The following is a 21,250-nucleotide window of genomic DNA, read 5'->3' as shown; positions in this document are numbered from 1 at the left end:
AATCTCACTGGACAAAGGACCGGGACTCACTCCCTGGGACCGCTGCATCAGGAACGATTGTGAGTCCAGGCTCGAGCTTGCAATAAAGACTCTTGTGTGATTGCATCGGATTCGGCTCCTGGGGGTCTATTGGGGTCCCAGGAATCTGGCATCACAGTATCTGTTACGATTACTATTGTCAAAATAACAAGGACAAGCCCATGACTCTGAGCCTAGGTGTAAGAGAGGGAGAGAATTCCCATGACCCTCACCTAAGAGCTCAACTTCCACACAGTGGGCTCTATGCTTGAATAAAAGTTCCTTCTGCAGAGCTCACGGCAGGGTGCAACCCAGTCATGCTAGGTGAGGTGATGCTGAGCTCCCCAAAGCTCCCAATCCTCAAACATCCCACATCCCATGCAATATGGGTTGGTAGGGGGCTCTCAGGCTGACAGAAACTTCATCTCAACACAGGTTTCCACAGCAGCAGTTTTACACCAGCAATTAAAGGGTCCAGCCTACAATTGAGTTGCTTCCCTCCTATTCAAGCTCATTGGTCAGAATGAGTCACATGGCCTCACCCAACAAGGGGGGACCTGGAAGTGAAATCCCATCTGCTACACAAAAAGGAAAGAATCACCTTGATGGTTCTTTTAGAGATGCAAGAGCCAATACCCTCTCTGGCATGCAGTTTGGAGGTGCTGCAGCTCCGGGCTCCCAGGAGCTCAGGAAACTTGGCACTGTGGAGTGTGTTTTTGTAGTGGCCGAGGTGGCATCTCTACCACCTGTGTTTCTTGCCTAGAAGTGTAGCTGCCCTGGTCCTGCAACTGTCTTATTCTCAGGAGTGGCTTAGTAGGAAAAGTGTGTATTCCTAAGCCTATGTGCGCACATGTGTGCGTGTGTGTGTGTGGGGGTGGTGGTGGTGTTGGACTGGGCATGTGCAACTAGTCAGAGAGGTGTATAAACTCTCCTTTGACTCAAGCAGGAAGTGGCTGTAAGCACAGGATTGATCTGGGCTGTTTTGCTCAACATGAGCTGGGATTTGACACCCCCACCATGGTGTTATTCCCAAACAAGTGAATTCCAGATTCTGGAAAATGAAGGTCTTTGATCACTGGGTTCTAAGAACTTGGCTTCTCAGGGGTGGGGCTGGGATTTTCCTGGGGGAACTGAACATTCCACTATCAATCATCCTGAAACAGGGGAAATCCCAGCATAGAACATGAAGGGATGAAGTGCAGGAAGGGTGTTGGACCCTGCTGGAAAGAGGGGCGGGCAGAGAGCTGCCACAAGGTCAAGACTGAGAGACACCAGGTAGACATCAGGAGGAACTTCCAGAACAGCTTGGGCCTGAGGGCTCTGAGTGGCTCAATCTGGCATCTGCCCCTAGGTTTCTTCAGACAGTTATTTCCAGCTGTTATTGGAATCTTGTTAAGGGTCAGAGCTTTAGATAAAACTCTCTCCTTTTCTCCCTTCTTTATTCGTTTGTTTGTTTGGTTGGTTTTTGGTGCCAGGGATGGAACCTAGGGGGCCTAGGCAAGGGCTCTATCACTGGGCTGCATCCCCAGCTTAGCCTTGGGGAAAATGAACAGTATTAATACGTAACTTGGAGTCAAGAAATCAAGGGGACACAGCCTTGTTCCATTCCCAAGCCTATGTAGAGGGGACAACCTCAATACAGAGGAGGAAGTGCTTCAGAAAACACGGGATGAAAGGGGGGAGCTTCATCCAAATGATGGGCCACCTAAGCTTTGGTACCAAACACTCCTGGGGAGCTTGCAAAAGACAAGAGCTCCAGGACCTCCTGCTCAGAGGCTGGGGGATGGATACTATGACCTGCTCAGCCTTGGGTAACTGGTTCATCGTGATTGCATCAGGGTGCCCAGGGGTGGTGGTGGTGAAACAGAGGCAGAAAAGCAGGCTCTTACGAGAACTCCTGCGGACTGGCTGAGGGGTGTCTCTCTATCCATGTACCATCTTTGTTCTGTGACAGCCAGGACTACCTGTTCCTACAACGCAGTAGCTTGTGCCTCTTCCCACCCCTGCACTCCACCCTGCCTTCCCAGGCCAGCACACGAGACTGGTCTGTGTCCCACCAGGTCTGCTCAGGGCTCTTCCCTCATCCTCGCCTCTCAATCTCATTTGTGTGTCTATGACCAGACTTTAGACAGGGGCAGCCCTGAGAGCAGGGGCTGGCGTCTCCTCCACAGATCTTCACCCTCAAATCTCTGAGAGCCCAGCTCCCAGCTCTGTCTACCTGGGGCCAGCTAGGTGGTGATGTGGTCATTTGTTTGGGCTGAGCTGGGGAGGATGGAGGCAGGTGCCGCACGTACAAACTGGGAGCAGTTTATTGGTTGCAGTGAGAAGCCTGTGTACAAAGAAGGCACGAGGCGGGCAGGAGCTCCCTGCTACAGTACCGTGGAGGGGGTGGGCAGGGGCCAGGGGAGGTCCTGGGAACAAGCCTTGGCTTCCTCTGTAGCCCATTGGGGAGGGGGCAGAGCCAGGTTGGCTCTGGAAGCTGAGGACAAATCAAGGACTCCACCTCTAAGCCCCCAGTTCATGGGCGGGGGGGCACCAGAGTGGAGCCTGGCCTGGGGTGGGATCAGGGACAGGCTCCTTCCCTGCCCTACATTCAAGCGTCGCTCCCTCTGTGGTCTTTCCAGGCCTTTCTGAGGCTGGGGTGGTAGCAGGGGATCAGGATTGGTATCTCCTCTGCGTCCTGCTGTCTGCCTGGCCCAGGACTGGTCTCCTGCTCTCTAGAGACTTCCATCATGCTCCAGGACAGGCCCAGAGCCTCGGGTCCAGGATGTCCTGCCGTCTGTCTCTGTTCCTTTGGGCTGTCCGCCCTGCTAGTTCCAGGGAGAGATACTTCAAAGAAATCCATGAAAGAAAGCCACCCTGGGACCTTCTTTCTAGTTTGTTTGCTCCTGGATCACAGCATGCTGGACGCCCCTGGACAGCCTTTAATGGAACCCCAACTCTGTGGCTGGGCCCAGCTGGCTGCTTCCCATCAGTAGTTTACTCTCAACAGCAAAATCAGTCCAGTGACTATGGCTCAAGATGGATCCAGTGTGAAAGGGGGAGGCGTCACCACATCGAGGCCCCTTGGCTAGGTTCTGGCGTAGGCAGAGACTGGGACGAGGTGCGTCCATGTACCATCCATGGTGCACGAGCCCAGGGCACAAGCGGCAGGCTCCACGTGTCTAGGGCACAGGGCTGCCATGTGCTCAGCATTGCAAGGTCCCGCTGGGAGGTATCCGCAGCCAGAAGCACATGCCTCCGCCCAAAGACGTGTGTGTGCCTTGATCTGCTGGTGCCAGCCAAAGGCAATGGCCCCTGCGGACTGTCAAAGGCATAATTTATGATAAATAGGAAGAAAGGGGACACCAGGGGAGGAGGGAGTGGGGTCAGGAAGGATGTCAGTAGTATCGGTCTCGAGTCTGCCAGCTGGTCACCCAGTGCTTCTTGGTGGGCAGAGTGCTCCCTGGAGCTGGGTAGCGCTCCTCCTCCCGGATGCGCACCGCGTGGTACTTGGGCATGATCCGGTAGTAGCGGGTCCGCTTAAAGAAGTCACACTGGAATTAGGCGAGAAGAGAAAATGCTTCAGCATCCAGGGTTCAAGTGGAAGTAAGATGTGCCAGCCTCCCCCCAGACTCCCAGTCCTCAAAGCCAGGATCCTGACTCAAACATGCCCCATGTCCCCGCACTGAGATGGACAGGGAGGATTAGTTTCCCCACCCCAGGTCCAGGAGAAAGAGGAGCTGAGGAAGGCAGAGAGGAGAGGAAGAAGCTGATGGAGACCAAAGGGCAGCCGCAGAGACTACTGGTGGAATGGTGGGCCAGGAGAGTGGGGTGGTCTCCCCTGAACAGCACTGGGGGGTTGGTTGCTTATCCCAAGGAGATGGGTACTGCTCAGTAGGAAAAATTCTGGTTCCAGGAGGCAGGAATCTACCAGTACCCTCCTTCCCAGGGGTGTAGAATCATCTGGACGTGCCTCGTGATCTACAAACATGGGCCCAGCCTTGGTTCTGACCCTTTTGCCATCCCCCAAAAATCAAAGTGATCATGGGGAGGATTTTGTGGTTCCTTCTTGGGGTCTAAGTCCCTGAGAGCTAGATTGGGGAACAGAGGGGAAGTCACACAGAGTAGCCTGCTGTCTTGAGGTGGTGATGGGGACAGAGGAGGTCAGAGCAGGCCCCTAAGCCAAGAGGAAGAGACAGGACAGAGACAGAGGCCCCGGCCAGCTGGCCAGCTGGGGCACTCGGGGAGGAGGGCCCGGAGGCCGTGTTACCCGGGTGGGCCTGGGTGGGGGCTGCCCCCCTCAGTAGTCGTCCGTCAGCCTCTCCGTCTCTGACGGCTGGCTCTTCATCTCCGCCTTCTGCCTCTTAGCTTCATACAGGGCGCGAGTGCGGGCTCGCTTGAAGAAGCCGCACTGGAGGGGAGGAGGTGGGGAGTGGCCATCAGGGGCGCTGGGGGTCGGGCCAGCAGCTGTCGGGGCTAGGGCTTAGGGCTGGGGATCCTGGAGGCCTGGGACCCGATCCCAGCCTGGTGGTGTGACCAGAGGCCGGAGGTCCTGTGTTCCCCTTTCCAGCTTGCTGTTCCCCCCTTGAACCCAGGCAGGGGGTGAGACTAGAGCTGGGAGAAGGTGGGGAGGGCGTGGGGTAAAGGTGGGGCTGAGATGGAAATGAGGACTGGGATGGGGAAATGTGGGATGAAGGGAGGGCTGGTGAGCGTGTGCTGGCAGGAGGTCCCAGAGTGGGAGTCCCCAAGGTGGGCTGGTGGTCCTAACCTTCCACAACAAGAGAATGATCAGCCCCAGGAGCAGCAGACCGGCACTCACGGCCACGAGCACCAGCCACAGCTCGATCTCAGCTGGTAGCTCCTCCACCAGGTCAGAGTCAATGTCCACAGAGAACTGGAGAGGGCAGAGAAAGGACTCAGCCCCTGTCTACACACTTAGACCCCAGACTCACCCTTTTTTATCCTAGCTGGGCCTGGGGCCTTGCTGTTTGACTTGCTGCCAGTAGGGGGCAGCCAGGGACTGGATAAATCCCTTGCCAGCCCCACTGACACCAGCAGGTCTACCTGTCCTGCTTCTTTTCACAGACCTGGCTCCAGAGGAGCAGCCCCAGATCTGGGAGGCAGCCTGGCATCTGAGACCGTGATCCACATATTCAGACTTGAGTACCAGCTCCATCCCTGATGAGCTGTGTGACCTGGGACAAGTAATTTCACCTCTCTGAATCACCATTTCATGCTCTCTGATAAGGAGATCATAATGCCTAACTCACAGTTTAGTGAAGGGACCAAAAGTATGGGTTCTGGAGCCAGACGACCTGGGTTTGAGTCCAGCTGTGCTATTCACTAACTGCATGACCTTGGAGAAGTTGCTTAACCTCTCTGTTGCTTATCTGTAAAATGGGAATTATAATAATACCTACCGCATAGGTTGCTAGGGAGGATTAAACACGTTAAATATGAATAAACTGCTTAGAGCAACACCCACTATTCAGCAAGCCCTCCATAAACATTTACCATAAAAAAAAGCCACAAACAATGCATAACACCTAGTATTCATCTTCTTTCCCTATAATGGAGTGGTGTGTATATGTATGTACAGATTGAATATCCCTTATCCAAAGTATTTGGGGTGTTTTAGATTTTGGATTTTTTAAAAATATTTATATTTGCAGAGATTTTTTTAGACTTTGTTTAAGATTTTGGATTTTTTTTTGAATATTTATATTTGCAGAGATTTTACTTATTGAGCATGATGTTCAAAAAGGTTCAGATTTTGGGAGACTGGGGTTGTGGCTCATTGGTAGAGCATTTGCCTTGCACATGTGAGGCATTAGGTTTGAATCTCAGCACCACATAAAATAAATAAATAAAATAAAGGTATTGTGTCCATCTAAAGAAAAAAAAAAAAGACCAGATTTGGCTGGGGTTGTGGCTCAGTGGTAAAGGGCTTGCTTAGCACGTGTGAGGCACTGGATTCAATCCTCAGCATCACATAGAAATAAATAAATAAAATCAAGTCATTGTGTCCACCTACAACTGAAAAAAAAATATTTTTTTAAAAGGTCCAGATTTTGAAGCATTTAGATTTTTGGGTTAAAGCTGTTTAAAATATAAATAAATATGATTTTCCTTGATTATACATGACTTTGAATTTAAACTTTTTAAAAAAATATATAAATGATATGGGATGGGGTTGTAGCTCAGTGGTAGAGCACTTGCCTAATAGGTGTGAGACCCTGGATTTGATCCTCAGCACCACATAAAAATAAATAAAATGGAGGTATTATGTCTATCTAAAACAAAAAATATTGGGCTAGGGTTTGGCTCAGTGGTAGAGTGTTCACCTAGCATGCATGAGGCACTGGGTTCAATCCTCAGCACCACATAAAAATAAAATAATAAAATAAAGGTATTGTGTCCATCTATAACTAAGAAAAAAAACAAAAAATATATATTATAAAATATAAATTCGGGGCTGGGGATGTGGCTCAAGCGGCAGTGCGCTCGCCTGGCATGCATGCAGCCCGGGTTCGATCCTCAGCACCACATACAGACAAAGATGTTGTGTCCGCTAAATACTAAAAAATAAAATATTAAAATTCTAAAAAAAATATATATATATATATATATATAAATAAATGATATAAAGAAAATTAAATGCTCCCAGTAATTTTACTCTCTAGAAACAACTGTCTCTATAATCTCTGGTGAATTTCTTCACTTTTTTTTATTGCATATAATCCACATTGATGGGGTCACACTACACATTCCTCTGTGACCGGCTCCTTTCTTCTCTAATATCATCATCCTTCCTTGTCTGTTGATAAAAGCCGACCTGATCCCTTCAGAGGGCCGGCCATGCAGTCACTGTAGGAAATGTACCACATTTTATTGACCCAATCTCCTACCAAAAGATGTAGATCGTTTCCAATTTTCCGCCCTCATTCACAGGGCTCTAAAATATACCCATACACTTATCTTTGATACTTGTCCTATTAGCTCCTTAAGATACATTATCATGTGCTGGATCAAAGGAAATGAGTGCTTTAAATTTTAATGGATATTGACAAACTCATCTCCAAAAAGAATCCACCAATTTATACTCCAGTCAAAAGAATTTCCCTCCTCCTATCGGCATTAGCCAGCATTACTCTTTTTAGTATTTTCCAATCCGATAGGAAAAAACTCTTTTTTTTTTTTTTCTGTTATTTTATCTCCTTATGAGTAAATTAAACATTTGTGCTGGGTATGGTGGTGCATGCCTGTAATCTCAGAGACTCCTACTGAGGCAGGAGGATCACAAGTTCAAGGCCATCCTCAGCAACTTAATGAGGTCCTAAGCAACTTAGCAAGACTCCGTCTAAAATAGAAAATAAAAAGAACTGGAGATGTTGCTCAGTGGTTAAGTGCTGGGAGCCATTAGCCAAGTAGGTATGACAATTTCCTTGCCAGCATACCCCCCTGTTTCTTAGTGGAAGGACTCCTGGAAGGTGACCTTGCTCACCCCTAAGTTCAATCCCCAGTACCAAAAAAATAATAATAATAATAAGAGAAACATCTGTATTTCACCTCATGTATACTACCTACTTATATTTTTAAATATTAAAATATATATCAATACTTTGTCAAATATTCTATAAAAACTCTTTTTAAAAAAATATTTTATTTTTTAGTTATCGGCAGACACAACATCTTTGTTTGTATGTGGTGCTGAGGATCGAACCCGGGCCGCACGCATGCCAGGCAAGCGCACTGCCGCTTGAGCCACATCCCCAGCCCTCTATAAAAACTTTTTAAAAAGCAGTTTGTCATGCACGCTTTTAGTTTCTTTACCATTTCTTTTGCTATATACAGATTTAAATTTTCATGTAATTTATCAAATTTTTCCATTGGAACTTTGGGTTTAATAAAGTAACTCACTTTCCCCATAATTAAAGTTTATCTTCTGAATTTTTTCTGACATGTTTAATTCCTACATTTAAAATTTTCATCTAAGCCCAATGTATTTTTGTATATGGCTGCACATCAGAATCACCTTGGGGTGCTTTTTATTTTTGGTACTGGGAATTAAACCTAGGGGTGATTTACCACTGAGCTATATCACCCAGTTCTTCTTATTTTGAGACAGGGTAACAGGGTCTTACTAAATTGCTGAGAGTCTCACTAAGTGGCTTAGGCTGTTCTTGAACTTGTGATCCTCCTGCCTCAGCCTCTGGAGCCATTGGCATTACTGGCATGTGTCACCATGCCTAACCACCTAGGGGTACTCTTTTTTTTAATATTTATTTTTTAGTTGTAGTTGAACACAATACCTTTGTTTTATTTATTTATCTCTATGTGGTGCTGAGGATTGAACCCAGGGCCTTGCATGTGCTAGGCGAGCGCTCTACTGCTGAACTACAACCCCAGCCCACCTAGGGGTACTCTGAAACACCCCTATACCATGGTCCCTTCCCCATGATCAGATTCCACTGCTCTGGAGGATGGTCCAAACACCACAAGTCCTGCAGGTGAACTTCACATGCTACCAAGCTTGAGGTCCACATAGCTCAAGAGTCTTTGCATGCTCTTAAAGATGTCCTATGCTCCATGCTCCAGGCCAGGGTCTGCAGTCCTCATCAACATGCTCACTTACCCACGTGGTCTTGTTCTCCATGTTGATGGTGGGGACACTGGTTCGCAGGAACAGAGTAGCTGAGCCATCAACCCTGACACGGTCAAAGTCTCTGTAATCCTGGAAGGGGAAAGGGGGTCAAACGCAGAAGGCTCTCTGAGCGTCCTTGCTTGTCCCCAAGCACAGCTAATCTCTCACCCTCCCTCCAGGCAGCATCTTTAAGCAGCAACCCCAAAGGGTCCATCAGTCAACACAAATGTGCATCATTCATTCCTTCATTTGTGCACCGGGTCCTGTGCTAGATGCTGGGGACAGCAGAGATAATGAAGGTCACAGTCAGGCCTCTGGGCTAAATCTGGCTCCACACCTGCTTTTGTAAATGAAATATTTGGGACACAGAGCCACACCTACTCATTTGTGCATGGCAGCTTTTGTACTCTGATGAGGGAGCTGAGTAGACGCAGCAGGAGCCATGTGGCCCGTTCAGCTGAAAAGATTTATAAGTGAGTCATGGAAAAAAGTTTGGTGTAGGTGGCAAGAGAAGGCTACAACCCTGAGTCAGGCACGATAGGAGACACGTGCGGCTTCTCAGAAAGCTCTGTGGGTGTCCCGAGGGAGAGAGGTCACTTCAGCTGTTAAAGTCAGAAAAGACCTCACCAATGGCAAAGAGATGAAGCATCTGAAGGAGACCCTGAAGGCTGAGTAGGAGTTGACACATGGAAAACGGGAAATGGCATTTCAGGGGGAAGGAACACAGGGCCAAAGGCTTGGGGGTGGAAAAGGTACAGACACAGCTTCAGATAATGGAAATATGAGAGAAGGTCTTTTTTTTTTTTAATCAATGAGACACATCCCAGCCCTGTTTTGCATTTTATTTAGAGACAGGGTCTCACTGAGTTGCTTAGCGCCTCGATTTTGCTGAGGCTGGCTTTGAACTCACGATCCTCCTGCCTCAGTCTCCCAAGCTGCGGGGATTATAGTGATGGGCCACTGCACCTGGCTAAGAGAAGGTCATTTTGGCTGGAGACAAACATTACACATTCACACACAGATATGCAGATGTCATCCTGGCATGGCCCTCAGTGACAGGGATACTGCTGTGCATAAAACACGATGCTGTCACTGCTATCACACACACACACACACACACACACACACAGGGTCCCTGTGACCCTGGCTTCACTCTCCCCATGTTGCTCTCCCCACCCAGGTGGGTGGCATCGAAAAACTCCAAAAATGGGCACTGACCTCGATGAAGGTGCTGTTCCATACCCGAGCCTTCACTGTGACATTGGTGACAATGGAGGTATCAGGAATGTGGCACTCCAGCCACACGCAGCGGGCACGGCCAGTGGAACAGGACTGAGGTGGGCAGGGAACAAGAGACATGAGATGGCCTGGGTCTCTGGCTTCTCTGTGCCTTCTCCTTTCCTTCCACCCTCTAGACTTCCCCCCACCCTTGGGAGCTGAAGGAGCCTGACTTCATCTCTTCAGCCACACACATTCCCGGCCTCCACACATATACCTTGAAGACATGTTCTTTGGGCCAAGGTCACAAAATGCCGGGAACAAGAGTAATGTAAACTCTAGCCCTTGCTTATATAAAAGAGGTCCAACCCCAGGACCCCCTTCCCAGCCCCTCCTGGCCTGAGCCTGCCTCCTTCCCTTCAGCTCTGTGCCTTGGGATACCACCTTCAACCTGTCCACCCAGCTGGACCTCTACTGCTCCCAGGCCATTCCTGTCTCCCTTCCTACAGAGGATGCCTCACACATCCTCCTGCTCCTCCCCAAAACCCAGTCCTAGTGTCCAAAGCCATGAGCATCCAGTGGTCCCCAATAGGTAGGGACCCCTTAGAATAGAGCGGTGTCTCCTCCCTTGGTTCACAGTATGGGATGCTCCCTATCAGAATGGAACACCCTCTGAGGGCAGACAGCGGTTCTCCTGCTCTGTCTGGGGGCTCCTGAGGGCAGGTACCACCTCGCCTCTGCAGACAAGGGTCTCCAGTGAGTAGTCTCTATCTACCTCCTGCCTTCATGTGCTACCCCATGACGGGGTCAGCATGATGCTCCCCATCCCTGCCCTGACCACTCACCAGCACAGTCTCAGATTTGGCTTTTTTGGCAGCAGCCAGAGTAACAGGTGGTGGGCCCTGGCCTCCCCCTGGGTCCAATTCTCTCCTCCTGCGCTGGGGAGATGGTGGCCTGTCTCCAGGGTCCTGAAGAAGTAAGCGATTTGCTAGGAAGGCAGAGGGAAATGTGGGAGCAGGGATGGGAGAGGGGAAAAGGTGGGGGGAGAGTCAGTCTCCCAAAGGGGTATGAGGTGGGGAGAGCCTTTGGGTCCTTCAGCATGAAAATAAGATTCAATGCAAATGAGATGCAAATAAAACATTCCTGATCATGAACTTACAGAGAGAGTGAGGTTGAGAGGGTTGACAAGGTCTCCGGGTGGCGAACAGGGCCAGGACCCATTGCCATGGACGGTGATCTCCGTGGGGTAGAGCAGCCACTTGCCATTGGTGACTTCATAGGGCCACTCCAGACCCAGGACCAGGGTCCCCAGGGCCACCAATCCCTCCCCTACTGGGCTCACCTATGGGCACAAGAGATGTCCTGGTTACAGTCTTCTAGCAAACCACTCCATCTCATCAATCCCAACCCTCCCATCCTCCAACCCCAGATCCAGAATGAATCCCCATCAACTTTCCCAGGAGTCCCCAACCAGAACCCCAGAGGTACCCTTACCTGGAATTCATATTTGAGAGGGCTTCCCACATCCTCCACAGTTTTCATGCCAGCCTCGCCCATCACAGTCCCACCAAAGAAGCTTTGTAGCCGGTGATTCATCCTAGGGTAAGAAAGCTTCTCGAGTCATGGGGAATGGGAGGCTGGGGTCCTGGCAGAGAGGGTGGGCACCAAGGATGGTTAACTATCGCTCCTCTGACATCAGACGGACCTGGTATAAACCTTAGCTCTGCCATGTACCTACCAGCTGTGTGGCCTCAAGCAATTTATTTTTCCTCTCTGAACCTCTGTATCCCCATCTGCACAGTGGCATTACTAATACTTGGAACAACACAGGGCAGTTGTGAGAAGATGATCCATTGACATATGTAAAATCCTTTGCCCAACGAGCTCTCAAGAAATAGTAGGGACTGATATCCTCCCCTTCTACCTGCTCTACAGGAGGATAGAACAATAATGACAGTGACTTTTGGTAAAGCGAAAGGAAGACCCAGGGGCAGTGGAGACCTGAGGTTAGCAGGCCAAGAGAAGTGTCAGAGGAGCTTGGGGACAGGGAGACATGGGGAGCAGAGTTGTACCCACATGCTGAGCGAGGCCTGGAGCGTGTAGTCCACAGATAGTTTCAGAGTCATGGGCCGCAGGTTATCCTGGTGACTTGATCTGGGAAGGGAACACAGGGGTTGAAAAGAGGCCGCGAATACTACCTCACCCTGACCCAGGCTGCCTTCACAAGGCCACTCACGTGGAGAGCTGCAGCTGCACCTGAAGGTCCCTTGTGTGCAGGGTCACCCCTATGACCTCAAAGGCAATGAGCAGCTCCATCTACAAGGGCCAGAGAAGAAAGGGACATTGGGGCCCAGGAGGGGTCACGACGGGAAAAGAGGAGAAGCAAACAATAATGGCCTCTTCCTCTCCTAGACCACCTCGCTCGCTGCCTTATTTGTTCACTTTTCCCCTTTTCTCCCTTGCAATATCTGGACTTTGGCATGACCTTGAGCAAATTACTAAATTCTATAAGGCTGAGCTTCCTCTTCTCTAAAACGGCAGGTACCTCCTCAGAGAACATTGTGAGAATTAACATCACGGAAAAGAAACCGTTGAGCTTAGGGCGGGCACACCCCAGGACTTGGTAAAATCGGTTTTCTTACTTCCACCTGCTCTAGCTTTGTGCCCAGCTCCCTAGTGACCCAATTTTTCTTGGTCGCTGGGCCTCATTCCCACACATAGCCCCCTCCACCACCACCACCCACCAGGGCCTCCCGGGTTCTTTGCTTCAAGGAAGCCCCCAGGGCAAGCAGAGGAGAAGGAGGAACAGCCTGAGCCCCACAAGGAGTGGGAGGATATGGCCTGTGCTCACCCTCTGGTTCCGTTTGAAGGGGTTCCCCAGTTCGCACAGGATGGTCTCATTGGCTTGGCAGGTCCCAGACTGAAGAAAGAAGACAAATAAGGTCAAGGTTGGGCTTGTCTTCCTTCCCACATACAGCAGGGTCAGAAGCCCTAGAAGTTCCCAAGCAGAAGACACGGCAGGCAATTGGGGAGGCCAAGCCCAGAGGAGGTGGGGACACGATTAAGGATAATGCATGTAAAGAACATGAACATGGGGGTGCAAATACGCGGGGAGCCCTACTTGGGCTCGGGGCCTGGTGGTGGGCACTCACTGGGCGCACTGAGGACAGCAGCAGGGCGGGAGGCACCTCCAGGTTGAGCAGTGCCTCATGGGCGTCTTCCCCAGCCCTCTCCCTGCTTGGGGTGTTGGTCACATTGATGCTCAGGAGCAGTTTCCGGACGTCTCTGCTGTACTGGAGCCTGAGGGGAGCAGCCCTGGACTAAGCCCAAAGCCCAACCCCCGGGACACTCCCCATATTCATAGGTCCTGACCCTCAGGTCTCCTAGGTGAGGAAAGTTCCTTCTCTGGCCAGCCAGGCCATGCCCCACAGTCTCAGCTGGAAGACTTCGTACCTGGCCCATCTAAGTTCCTCTTTTCAGGCTCATCTAACTATGAGGCCCCGCCCCTGTCCAGTGTGGCCCCGCCCCAAGCCCAGTGAGCCAATGAGGCCCGACGTGCCCTTGGCCAATCAGCGCTGCTAAGAGCCCACCTTTCCAGCCGCTGCAGCTGCTCAGACACGAAGTAGGCTTGCATCTGCAAGTTGCTGTCGCACTTGTTGTCAGGCCCACACTCCTTCTGGAACTGGACCTGAGGCAGTCGGAGGTGTGAGAGGCTACACCCCATAGAGCGAGCCCTCACCCTGCAGCCCTCCTGGCTCGGGCCCCAGCCACCTCCGTGTGGTTCTCCTGAGTCTGCGCCTGGTTGAGGACCGGGTAGGCGTCCAGAGACCTTGGCCCCAGGCGGGGACGCTCAGGCATCTTCAAGGGTAAAGAGTAGTTCATGGAGATGACAATGGGGCGGAGTTTGTCGCGGACATTGTCCTGGGGAGAGAAGGCAAGCTGAGCCAACAGTGCCCTCTCCCAAGTCACCCTCTCCTTACATCACCCTGAGCCTGAGGGAGAAGCTGGAGCTCTCTCCAACCTAAAGACCCCCTAAGTTAGCCTTGAACCCCTTAGTCCAACCATCAGATTCAGACTTTCTACCATCTTGCCTGCCCCCAAGAGATGAGACTTAGCTCTCCCTTCTGAGGTCCCTCCAGGTGGGGGTTGAACCTCCATTCATCTATTCCACAGGAGGAATTTCCCCCTTCCACTTTTGGTCTCCCTGGAATGGTATTGAACTTGCCCCTCAATCATGGACACCTTTTTTCCCAGAGGTGAGCTAAGATCTCCCACAAACCCCTCCCCTTTCTTAGAGGTGAGAAGGCCCTTGGCCCTGTCCCCACCCCGGGGGCTCTATCTCTCCCCTACTGTGTGCTGGTACTGTGCACTGTACACTCATCTAGAATCCATCCGCCTATGGCATTTCAGGCTGACTGCCCCTCACTCTTGACCTGGGGGAACACGGGTCTCCTCCCTGTGCTCCTCCCTTACCATCAGGAGCAGCTCCAGTGTCTGGCAGCGCGTCTCAGGCATGGAGAAGAAGCCATGGAAGACAGCTGACTGGCTGCTGACAAAACGCAGCCGGGGTGGGCGGCGGTCCCGGTCAGCCTCCAGGGTATAGGCCAGGGCTACAGGTACACAGGGCAGTCAGTAAGTAGCCAGGTGAGCGTGCTCCCCCTCGCCCTGTGCCTGGCACTCACTGATGTTTCGCCTGTAGTTGGGGTTCCCAGCACTCTGGTTGTAAGCAAAGCACAGCTCCACTTGCACACTGTTGGTGGGAGGACAAGGAGGGACCCGTCACTGTGGGGCACAGATAGCCAAGCCCTAGCTCTCACTCCTGTACTAGGCAAAAGGGAACCCAGGGCCCTTCTGGGGAAAGGCAGGGGCAAAACTGGGGCATCCACAAAGCTGGTCTGTGGTGTCTCTGTCCCATTTCATCCCACTCCCCTAAGGCCAAAGAAAGTAGGGTTAAAAATCACAATTGGGAGAACACTCCCAGAGAGCAAGACTTGTCCAAAGTTACGAATTAGGAGCCCTGCCCCGTCTTGAGCCCAGGTATCTGGGTCTCCAGTACAGACCTCCTCTGTCCACCCACCATCATTAACACCACTTTCTTAACAGCTAACATTTTTTAAGCACTTAAGTTATATAAAGTTGCTGTTCTAGGGATTTTTTTTGGATACATTGTCTTATGTAATTATAACAACCCGGTGAATTGTTTATTAACTCTTTTACAGGTGAGGGATCTAAGACTCAGAAATGAATAATTTGCCCAGGGTGACTCTTCCTTCTTGTGCACATCCATCCACCTAAGTGTATTCCTCTTCCCTCTTCCTCAGAGTCCTCACTCCTCAGAGCCTGCCCCTCCCCACAGTGCACCGCTGGGGTTTGAACCCACAGTCCAGAGCTCCTATTCCTGACCACTATACTCTACTGCCCCCAATTCCCTCTCGATCTCCTAAGAAATTCTGCTTTTTAATGAGGCTGGATAGGGACGGAAATGCTAGTCCCAGTATCAGATCTCTAAAGGTGGGATATCAGGAGTGGCCAGGGGAAGGGCTCGGGGGCTGGGACCCTTCTGGCCTGCCCATACATGAGGAGTAGGTGGTCTCACCAAGAGGTGGCTGTGCACAGCGTAGGGTCCAGCACAGCTGGCCTGGCAACCAAGGTCCTATGGAGGATGTTGATGACGGGCCGGGCCCTGTAGGGACAACAGAAGCAGGGAGATTTCAGTGCCTCCCACCTGCCCCTGGCCAGGGCTGGGGCTCAACCTTCTGTGAACCTAGTACTGAAGATGGACGAAAATGGACTCCACACAGACAGGGATGAGGGGAGAAAGGCCCCTGTCCAGCATCCCCCTGGCTCACCGCAGCAGTACGATATGGTCCGACAGGCTCCCTACAAGCAGGTCTGGGTAGAAGTTCTCATCCACGTCCATTTGCCCACTCAGAGAGTAGCCAAAGGTGGACAAGCCAGGAAGCCCTAGCTTCTCTCCATGGATTACCTGGGGACAAGGTAAAGGGGTAGAGTCAGGTTCTGGGGAGGGAGGCCTGGGGAAATCTGGAAGGGGTGGGTGAGGAAGAGGAGGGAAGGTCCACTTCAGATGGCAGGGGCAGCAGAGGCGTCCCCAGCTTTTCATACCTGCTGGGGCTGTCTGAGGAGCCCCCTGGAGCTGCTGTGGTAGATGTACACTTTGCCAAGGCCTTCAAACGGGGCTCCCACCGCAATGTCTGGGAGGAGAGGCAGCACAGCGTCACCCAGGTACCAGGCCCCACATCTCCCGAACCCTGTGCTGTAGGCCACAGAGCCCCGCGTGGCATTGACCTCACCCTGCCAGGCAGTGCCGACAGCAGCAGGGACATTGCAGAGGTCTGCAGCTCAGGGTTAAAGGTGACCATCTGCAGCCCAGGTGCTTCCTTTTGCAGGTGGGAAGGCGGGTTTCGAAGAGGGAAAGTGATTTCCCCACAGTCACAAGCAAGTCAACGCCATAGGCAAAGCCACATCCTAGATTCCTGAGCACTGCCCAGTAACTTCCCCTTTCCATGTCCCCACCAATCTAATCCCTAGGCATCCTGGCTCTTCTTCTAATGCCATTTATCAGCAGGGCCTGAAAAGGAGGTGTTCCCATCTGTGGCTGCCGCAGAGCCCTCATGAGGGTGCTGTGGGGTAGGTACTTTTACCTCCATTTTATGGATGAGGAAACAGACTCAGGAAACCCAGAGACACAATGAGTGAGGGAAGAAGAGGAAGTGTGAGCCCATACCTGATACCAGGCGCTGGGATTTTAATCATAAGGACAGTGAAATTTTACTTCAAGTGTCAAGACTTAAAATTCATTATTTCCACAAATGAACCGAAAATATTTTATGATCTTCTTAAACTTCACTGAACTCATTCTCATTTTGCTGCACTTGACCTCATAGGGTCTGGATGATCGGAAAGCCAAGCTTGTTAGCAAACTATGTCAGCCACGGGCAGAAACTAAACGAGCCTTCCATAGGAAGTGCTTGGGCTTTACCGCCCCAAGTTTCTGGCACCTATTTTGTCTCTTCAGAGGTCCCTCTGCCTTTGGTTCCTTTCAGTTCTCAGCTAGGTCCTCAAAAACTGAGGTTGTCAGAGAAGTGACTTCTGGATAAGCCAAGGGCTCCTATGGCATCCAGGCTGACACCCTGATCTAACCCTCTCCACGACACCCCAAGTCCTACAGAACACTGGTCATACTCCTATATTTAGGGCTCCCACCTTGTCCAGTCCTAATCATCCCACACCTGATACACGACAATCCTGATCTCATCTCTCCTTCGGTCCTACAACCTCCGCCAGAATCATCTTTCAAAGTATGAAGCTGTATCATATTACACCTCTGCTCCAAAACTTTCTCTGGATGTCCCCTATACACCCTAAGACCCCAATTAGTCAACAGAAAGCACCAGTTCCTCTGCCTGGCTTTCAAAACACCCACCCCGAATCCCACACCCCCTCTCCAGCCTGTCTCTGATGGAACACTCCACATCCGCTAGATTTGGCACATGGATAAGTTCCTGCATTCCCACTGCACCCCTTCTGTTCCTTCCCATTGTGTACTCTCAACCCATCCTTATCAACCACTTATCACCTCCTCCAGGATCACCTGTCACCCTCTGCACATCCTCTCTCTAGGATGGCTCTGAGCAAGCTGGGCCCGAGCCCCATCCTATCTCCTCCACAGCCCCTGTCAAGCCTGGTATGCAGCTGGCGCTCAGTCAGTGGGGGTGCTGGGGAAGAGGTGTTGGCTCATACCCTGAAATCCATCCTGGTTGATGTCACCAATGCTGGCCACAGAGAAGCCAAAGGCAGAGCGACTGGGGCCATGAAGGAGGAGGGAGGGGTGGGCAGGGAAGGAGGTGCCCGCCTGGTTCATGAAGACGTAGACCGCACCCCCGACTTCCTCTTTCCGCTCAAAGTAGTAGGGAGCACCCACCAGGAGATCCTGCCACCTGCACAGGTGAGAAAGGGCAGGGGAGATGAGAGTGTGAGGCTGGTCCCCCAGATGATGCAAAACTTGCAGAATGGTGGCAGGGTACACAACTGTGCCAACAGCACCTCAGGTCCCAGCGCATGGGAAGGACACAGGAAGGGCCAACATGGCCCACTAAATAGGAAATGCATGTCATGGAGAAGCCATGCAAGCAAAGATCACACCCAAACAGCCCAAATCTGTTGGAGCCATACAAGGACAGGTAAAGACAGGAAAGTGCAGGTGTCCTGCATATGGCATGCAAATACAGAGCCGCCCACCTACTCTGATTGCAAACTCACCAAAAGCAGCGAACAAATGCACAATTGCAAAGTTTCCATTTCCCTGACCTGGCCTGGCCAGCCCACCTTCCCACACCTCTCACCCTGGCCCCAGAGGATGTTCCTAGATTCTCACCCATCGTTGTTCAGGTCCGCCAGGGCAATGGCGCTGCCAAAATAAGCGCCCACCTGCGTGCCTTCCAGTACCTGCCTCCTCCGCAGGTCTCCGCCCATCTCCTGGCTCAGCAAGAAGACGGCCCCCATATGTCGGTGTCGTGGGGCACCGGTCACAACAGTGATATCCGTGGGATGCAGGATGGCACTGCCTACCTGCACCGTGTACCCTGGGGAAGGTGTTTGATAAGCCCCCAGTAAACTGTGTCCCCTTCTACTCTGGGTCCATCTCCCTAGTTTCCTGAACCCCATTATGTTCAATTCCAAGTGGGACAAGAAAGTGGACCCCTGAGCGACTGTGTCTGTGCCCCGTTCCAGCCCCACTCCTCCTACACTCTGGACTGAGCTCTGTAAGGGTAGCGACTTTGCATGTGAGAACTTGGAGCAGAGTCTGGCATATAGGTGGTGCTTAATAAGTGTGTACCAGTTGAACTAAATGCCACTGGTCACACCTACACCCTAACCTCCCTCCTCCACCAGGCACTGAAGGAAGAGAGCCAGTGTATTAAGGACTGAGCCGCCTTCTTTTTTATCACCCAATGGGCCCCCAGAACTGAACTCACCAATGTAGAGGTTTCCTTGGTCCTCTGGGTCCTTGTAACTATACTCAGATAAATCCCAGTCCTTCCGCTGAATCATGTAGCTGTTTCCTTCACAAGGATTTGGGGAAAGGGAGGGTAGGAGTCACCAACCCTTTCTCTTCCACCATGTCCAGCCTCCCACCCCATTGTAATAACACCTTTTGTGAGCACTTTGTCATTTGCAAAACATGACCCCTTCAGAAATTTCATGATGTCATATGATGGATGACTCCCATTGTGCAGATGAGAAAAGTGAGGCTCTGGGAGGGAAACTGACTTCCTCACAGCGCCATGGGAACTAGCTGTAGAGGCATGGCCAGACTCCTGCCTTCAGGCTCCTGGATATGGACACTAGCTGACACTTTCCCACCCACCAAATGCTTTGGGTAAGCTCCATGCCATTATCTTGTGGGACCATCCCCAAATTTGAACTGCCTACCTGTTCCCAGGTAGAGTACCTGTGACCCTGCCCATGTTCTAAAGGACCAGGGGGAGAGAGGAAGGGCCAGGGGAGGGGGCAGAACCTCATTGTTCCATGAGCCCAGAGCTGTGGCTATGGCTGGGCCACCTGCTGGTCAAGAGGAGGAGACTGAGGGTTCCCTGCCTGTAGATTCTGTGACAATAAGGATACGCGAAGAGGACAGGAGTCACTATCACTACAATCTGTGTGATGGAGAGAGGCAGAGATGGAGGACGCCTGAGTCAGACACCTGTAGGACAGTATGTCCTGTAGTCCCCAAAAGGGTGGCCCTCCATGCATGTGACATGAAGAAATACCCCTGTCTTTGGATAAGTGAAAAGAAAAAGTAGCAGGATAGCATGTTTAGTAGGATTCTGTTTGCAGTTTTTTGTCTTTTAAAAGTTATCTATATATTCTTTTTTTTTTTTTTTTTTTTTTTTTTTTTAGTTATCTATATATTCTAAGATAAGTCTGGGAGGATTCAAAAGATACTATTAGCATCAAGAAATGGGTTGAGGGCTGGGGTTGTGGCTCAGTGGTGGAGCACTTGCCTATCATGTGTGAGACACTGGGTTTGATTCTCAGCATCACATATAAATAAATAAATAAAATAAAGATATTAAAAAAAAGAAATGTGTTGAAGGAGATGGGAGGGAGAGGAGGGACATTTTTACTTTTTTGGGGGTGGGGTTACCAGGGATTGAACTCAGGGGTACTCGACCACTAAGCCACATCCCCAGCCCTATTTTATATTGTATTTATTTAGAGACAGGGTCTCACTTTTGCTGAGGCTGGCTCTGAACTCTCGATCCTTCTGCCTCAGCCTCCTGTGCTACTGCACCACCTTGCCCAGTGACAATTTTACTCTTTATTTTACCAAATCCTGCTGTACTATTTAGTGGTTGTTCCAGGAGGAGCATGTTTTATTTTTAAAGTAAGTTTTTAATCTAGGTGCAATAGTATACACCTATAATCCAACTATTCAGAAAGCTGAGGCAGGAGGGTTGTCAAGTTTGAGGCCGGCTTGTCTTAGCAAGACAGTGTCTCAAAAATATAAAGGGTTGGGTAGGTAGCTCAATGGTAGAGTACTTGCCTAGCATGAGAGAGGCCCTGGGTTCACTCCTGCATCACAAAAATAAATAAATAAATAAGTTTTTAGTGGTGAAGTTGCAGTCAGATGGACCCACATGACAATCCAGGTTTCAGAACTTATTATTGGCCACAGGCTATTTAATTCACTTCTCTAAGGCTCAGTTTTTTTATCCTATGAGTATTATAATAATACTTGCCTTGTAAAAGTATAATTAAGAAAGTCCCTGGCACATAGTAAACGCTTTAAAATAGTGGAGGTCATGGTTGCCACTGTTGGCACAAGGTCTTCTGCCCATCTCTCCTGCCCCCTAGTGGGGATGGTCTGGAGTGGGCAGTCCCAGTGGCTAAGGGGGGTGGGAGGTGGGGTGTGTGTGTGTGTGTATGTGCTCTCCGCCCCTCCTCCCTTTTTCCATGGTCCCCACCTTTCCAATTGTAGGCACCAGGGGCTCCAAAGTACACGGTGTTCTGGGTAAAGCCGCCACTGGTGCCCAGCTGGCACATGCCCGTCTCCAGGTAGTCGGTGTTACTGTTGCACATCTCGTTGTGGTAGGTCTGCCAGTCATCGCTGGCATCCAGCTCTAGGTCATTGCCCCGCACGTAGCACTTGCCTACCATTCGCCGCTGGTCCTCCGACCCTGACCACAGCACCTGGGTGTAGCGGTGGGCACAGACCTGGGGAGCACCCCCCAACACATGAGTCCTTAGCCAGAGCAGGGGTCCAGGGAAAGCTGTCTCCTCTGGCCCAGGTACCTCGGGCTTTGTGGGACTGAAGGAGAACCCCCGGCTTCTTTTCCTTTCTCTGGTGCTAATTAAACTCACATT

At 51.0% G+C, this 21,250-nt stretch overlaps 1 protein-coding gene across 2 annotated transcripts in view; it reads right to left on the bottom strand.

Moving 5' to 3' along the window:
• Positions 1-2,327: 2,327 nt before the first annotated feature.
• The window catches only part of Itga3 (integrin subunit alpha 3), a 28,726-nt gene continuing 9,803 nt past the window's right edge, over positions 2,328-21,250 (bottom strand). Inside the window, exons 4-26 of one of the 2 annotated variants that reach the window (XM_076869191.2) lie at positions 20,851-21,100; positions 18,859-18,945; positions 18,258-18,465; positions 17,624-17,820; positions 15,986-16,074; positions 15,712-15,848; positions 15,459-15,545; positions 14,545-14,612; positions 14,336-14,472; positions 13,634-13,783; positions 13,453-13,550; positions 13,015-13,162; positions 12,714-12,782; positions 12,099-12,178; positions 11,939-12,016; positions 11,357-11,459; positions 11,022-11,204; positions 10,708-10,830; positions 9,863-9,976; positions 8,636-8,734; positions 4,769-4,894; positions 4,271-4,411; positions 3,474-3,554 (exon numbers count right to left, since the gene is read on the bottom strand). In XM_076869191.2, the coding sequence (XP_076725306.1) occupies positions 4,301-4,411; positions 4,769-4,894; positions 8,636-8,734; positions 9,863-9,976; positions 10,708-10,830; positions 11,022-11,204; positions 11,357-11,459; positions 11,939-12,016; positions 12,099-12,178; positions 12,714-12,782; positions 13,015-13,162; positions 13,453-13,550; positions 13,634-13,783; positions 14,336-14,472; positions 14,545-14,612; positions 15,459-15,545; positions 15,712-15,848; positions 15,986-16,074; positions 17,624-17,820; positions 18,258-18,465; positions 18,859-18,945; positions 20,851-21,100 (2,742 nt within the window). In that variant the 3' untranslated portion in view covers positions 3,474-3,554; positions 4,271-4,300. Of the gene's footprint in view, positions 3,555-4,270; positions 4,412-4,768; positions 4,895-8,635; positions 8,735-9,862; positions 9,977-10,707; positions 10,831-11,021; positions 11,205-11,356; positions 11,460-11,938; positions 12,017-12,098; positions 12,179-12,713; positions 12,783-13,014; positions 13,163-13,452; positions 13,551-13,633; positions 13,784-14,335; positions 14,473-14,544; positions 14,613-15,458; positions 15,546-15,711; positions 15,849-15,985; positions 16,075-17,623; positions 17,821-18,257; positions 18,466-18,858; positions 18,946-20,850; positions 21,101-21,250 lie in introns of both variants that reach the window. The other variant, XM_076869190.1, reaches the window with a different exon arrangement.

The sequence above is a fragment of the Callospermophilus lateralis genome, chromosome 11 (assembly GCF_048772815.1).
Source record: "Callospermophilus lateralis isolate mCalLat2 chromosome 11, mCalLat2.hap1, whole genome shotgun sequence".
Lineage (NCBI taxonomy): Eukaryota > Metazoa > Chordata > Mammalia > Rodentia > Sciuridae > Callospermophilus > Callospermophilus lateralis.
Note: the sequence above shows the minus strand (reverse complement) of the source record. Positions and strands in the feature narration are given on the sequence as shown.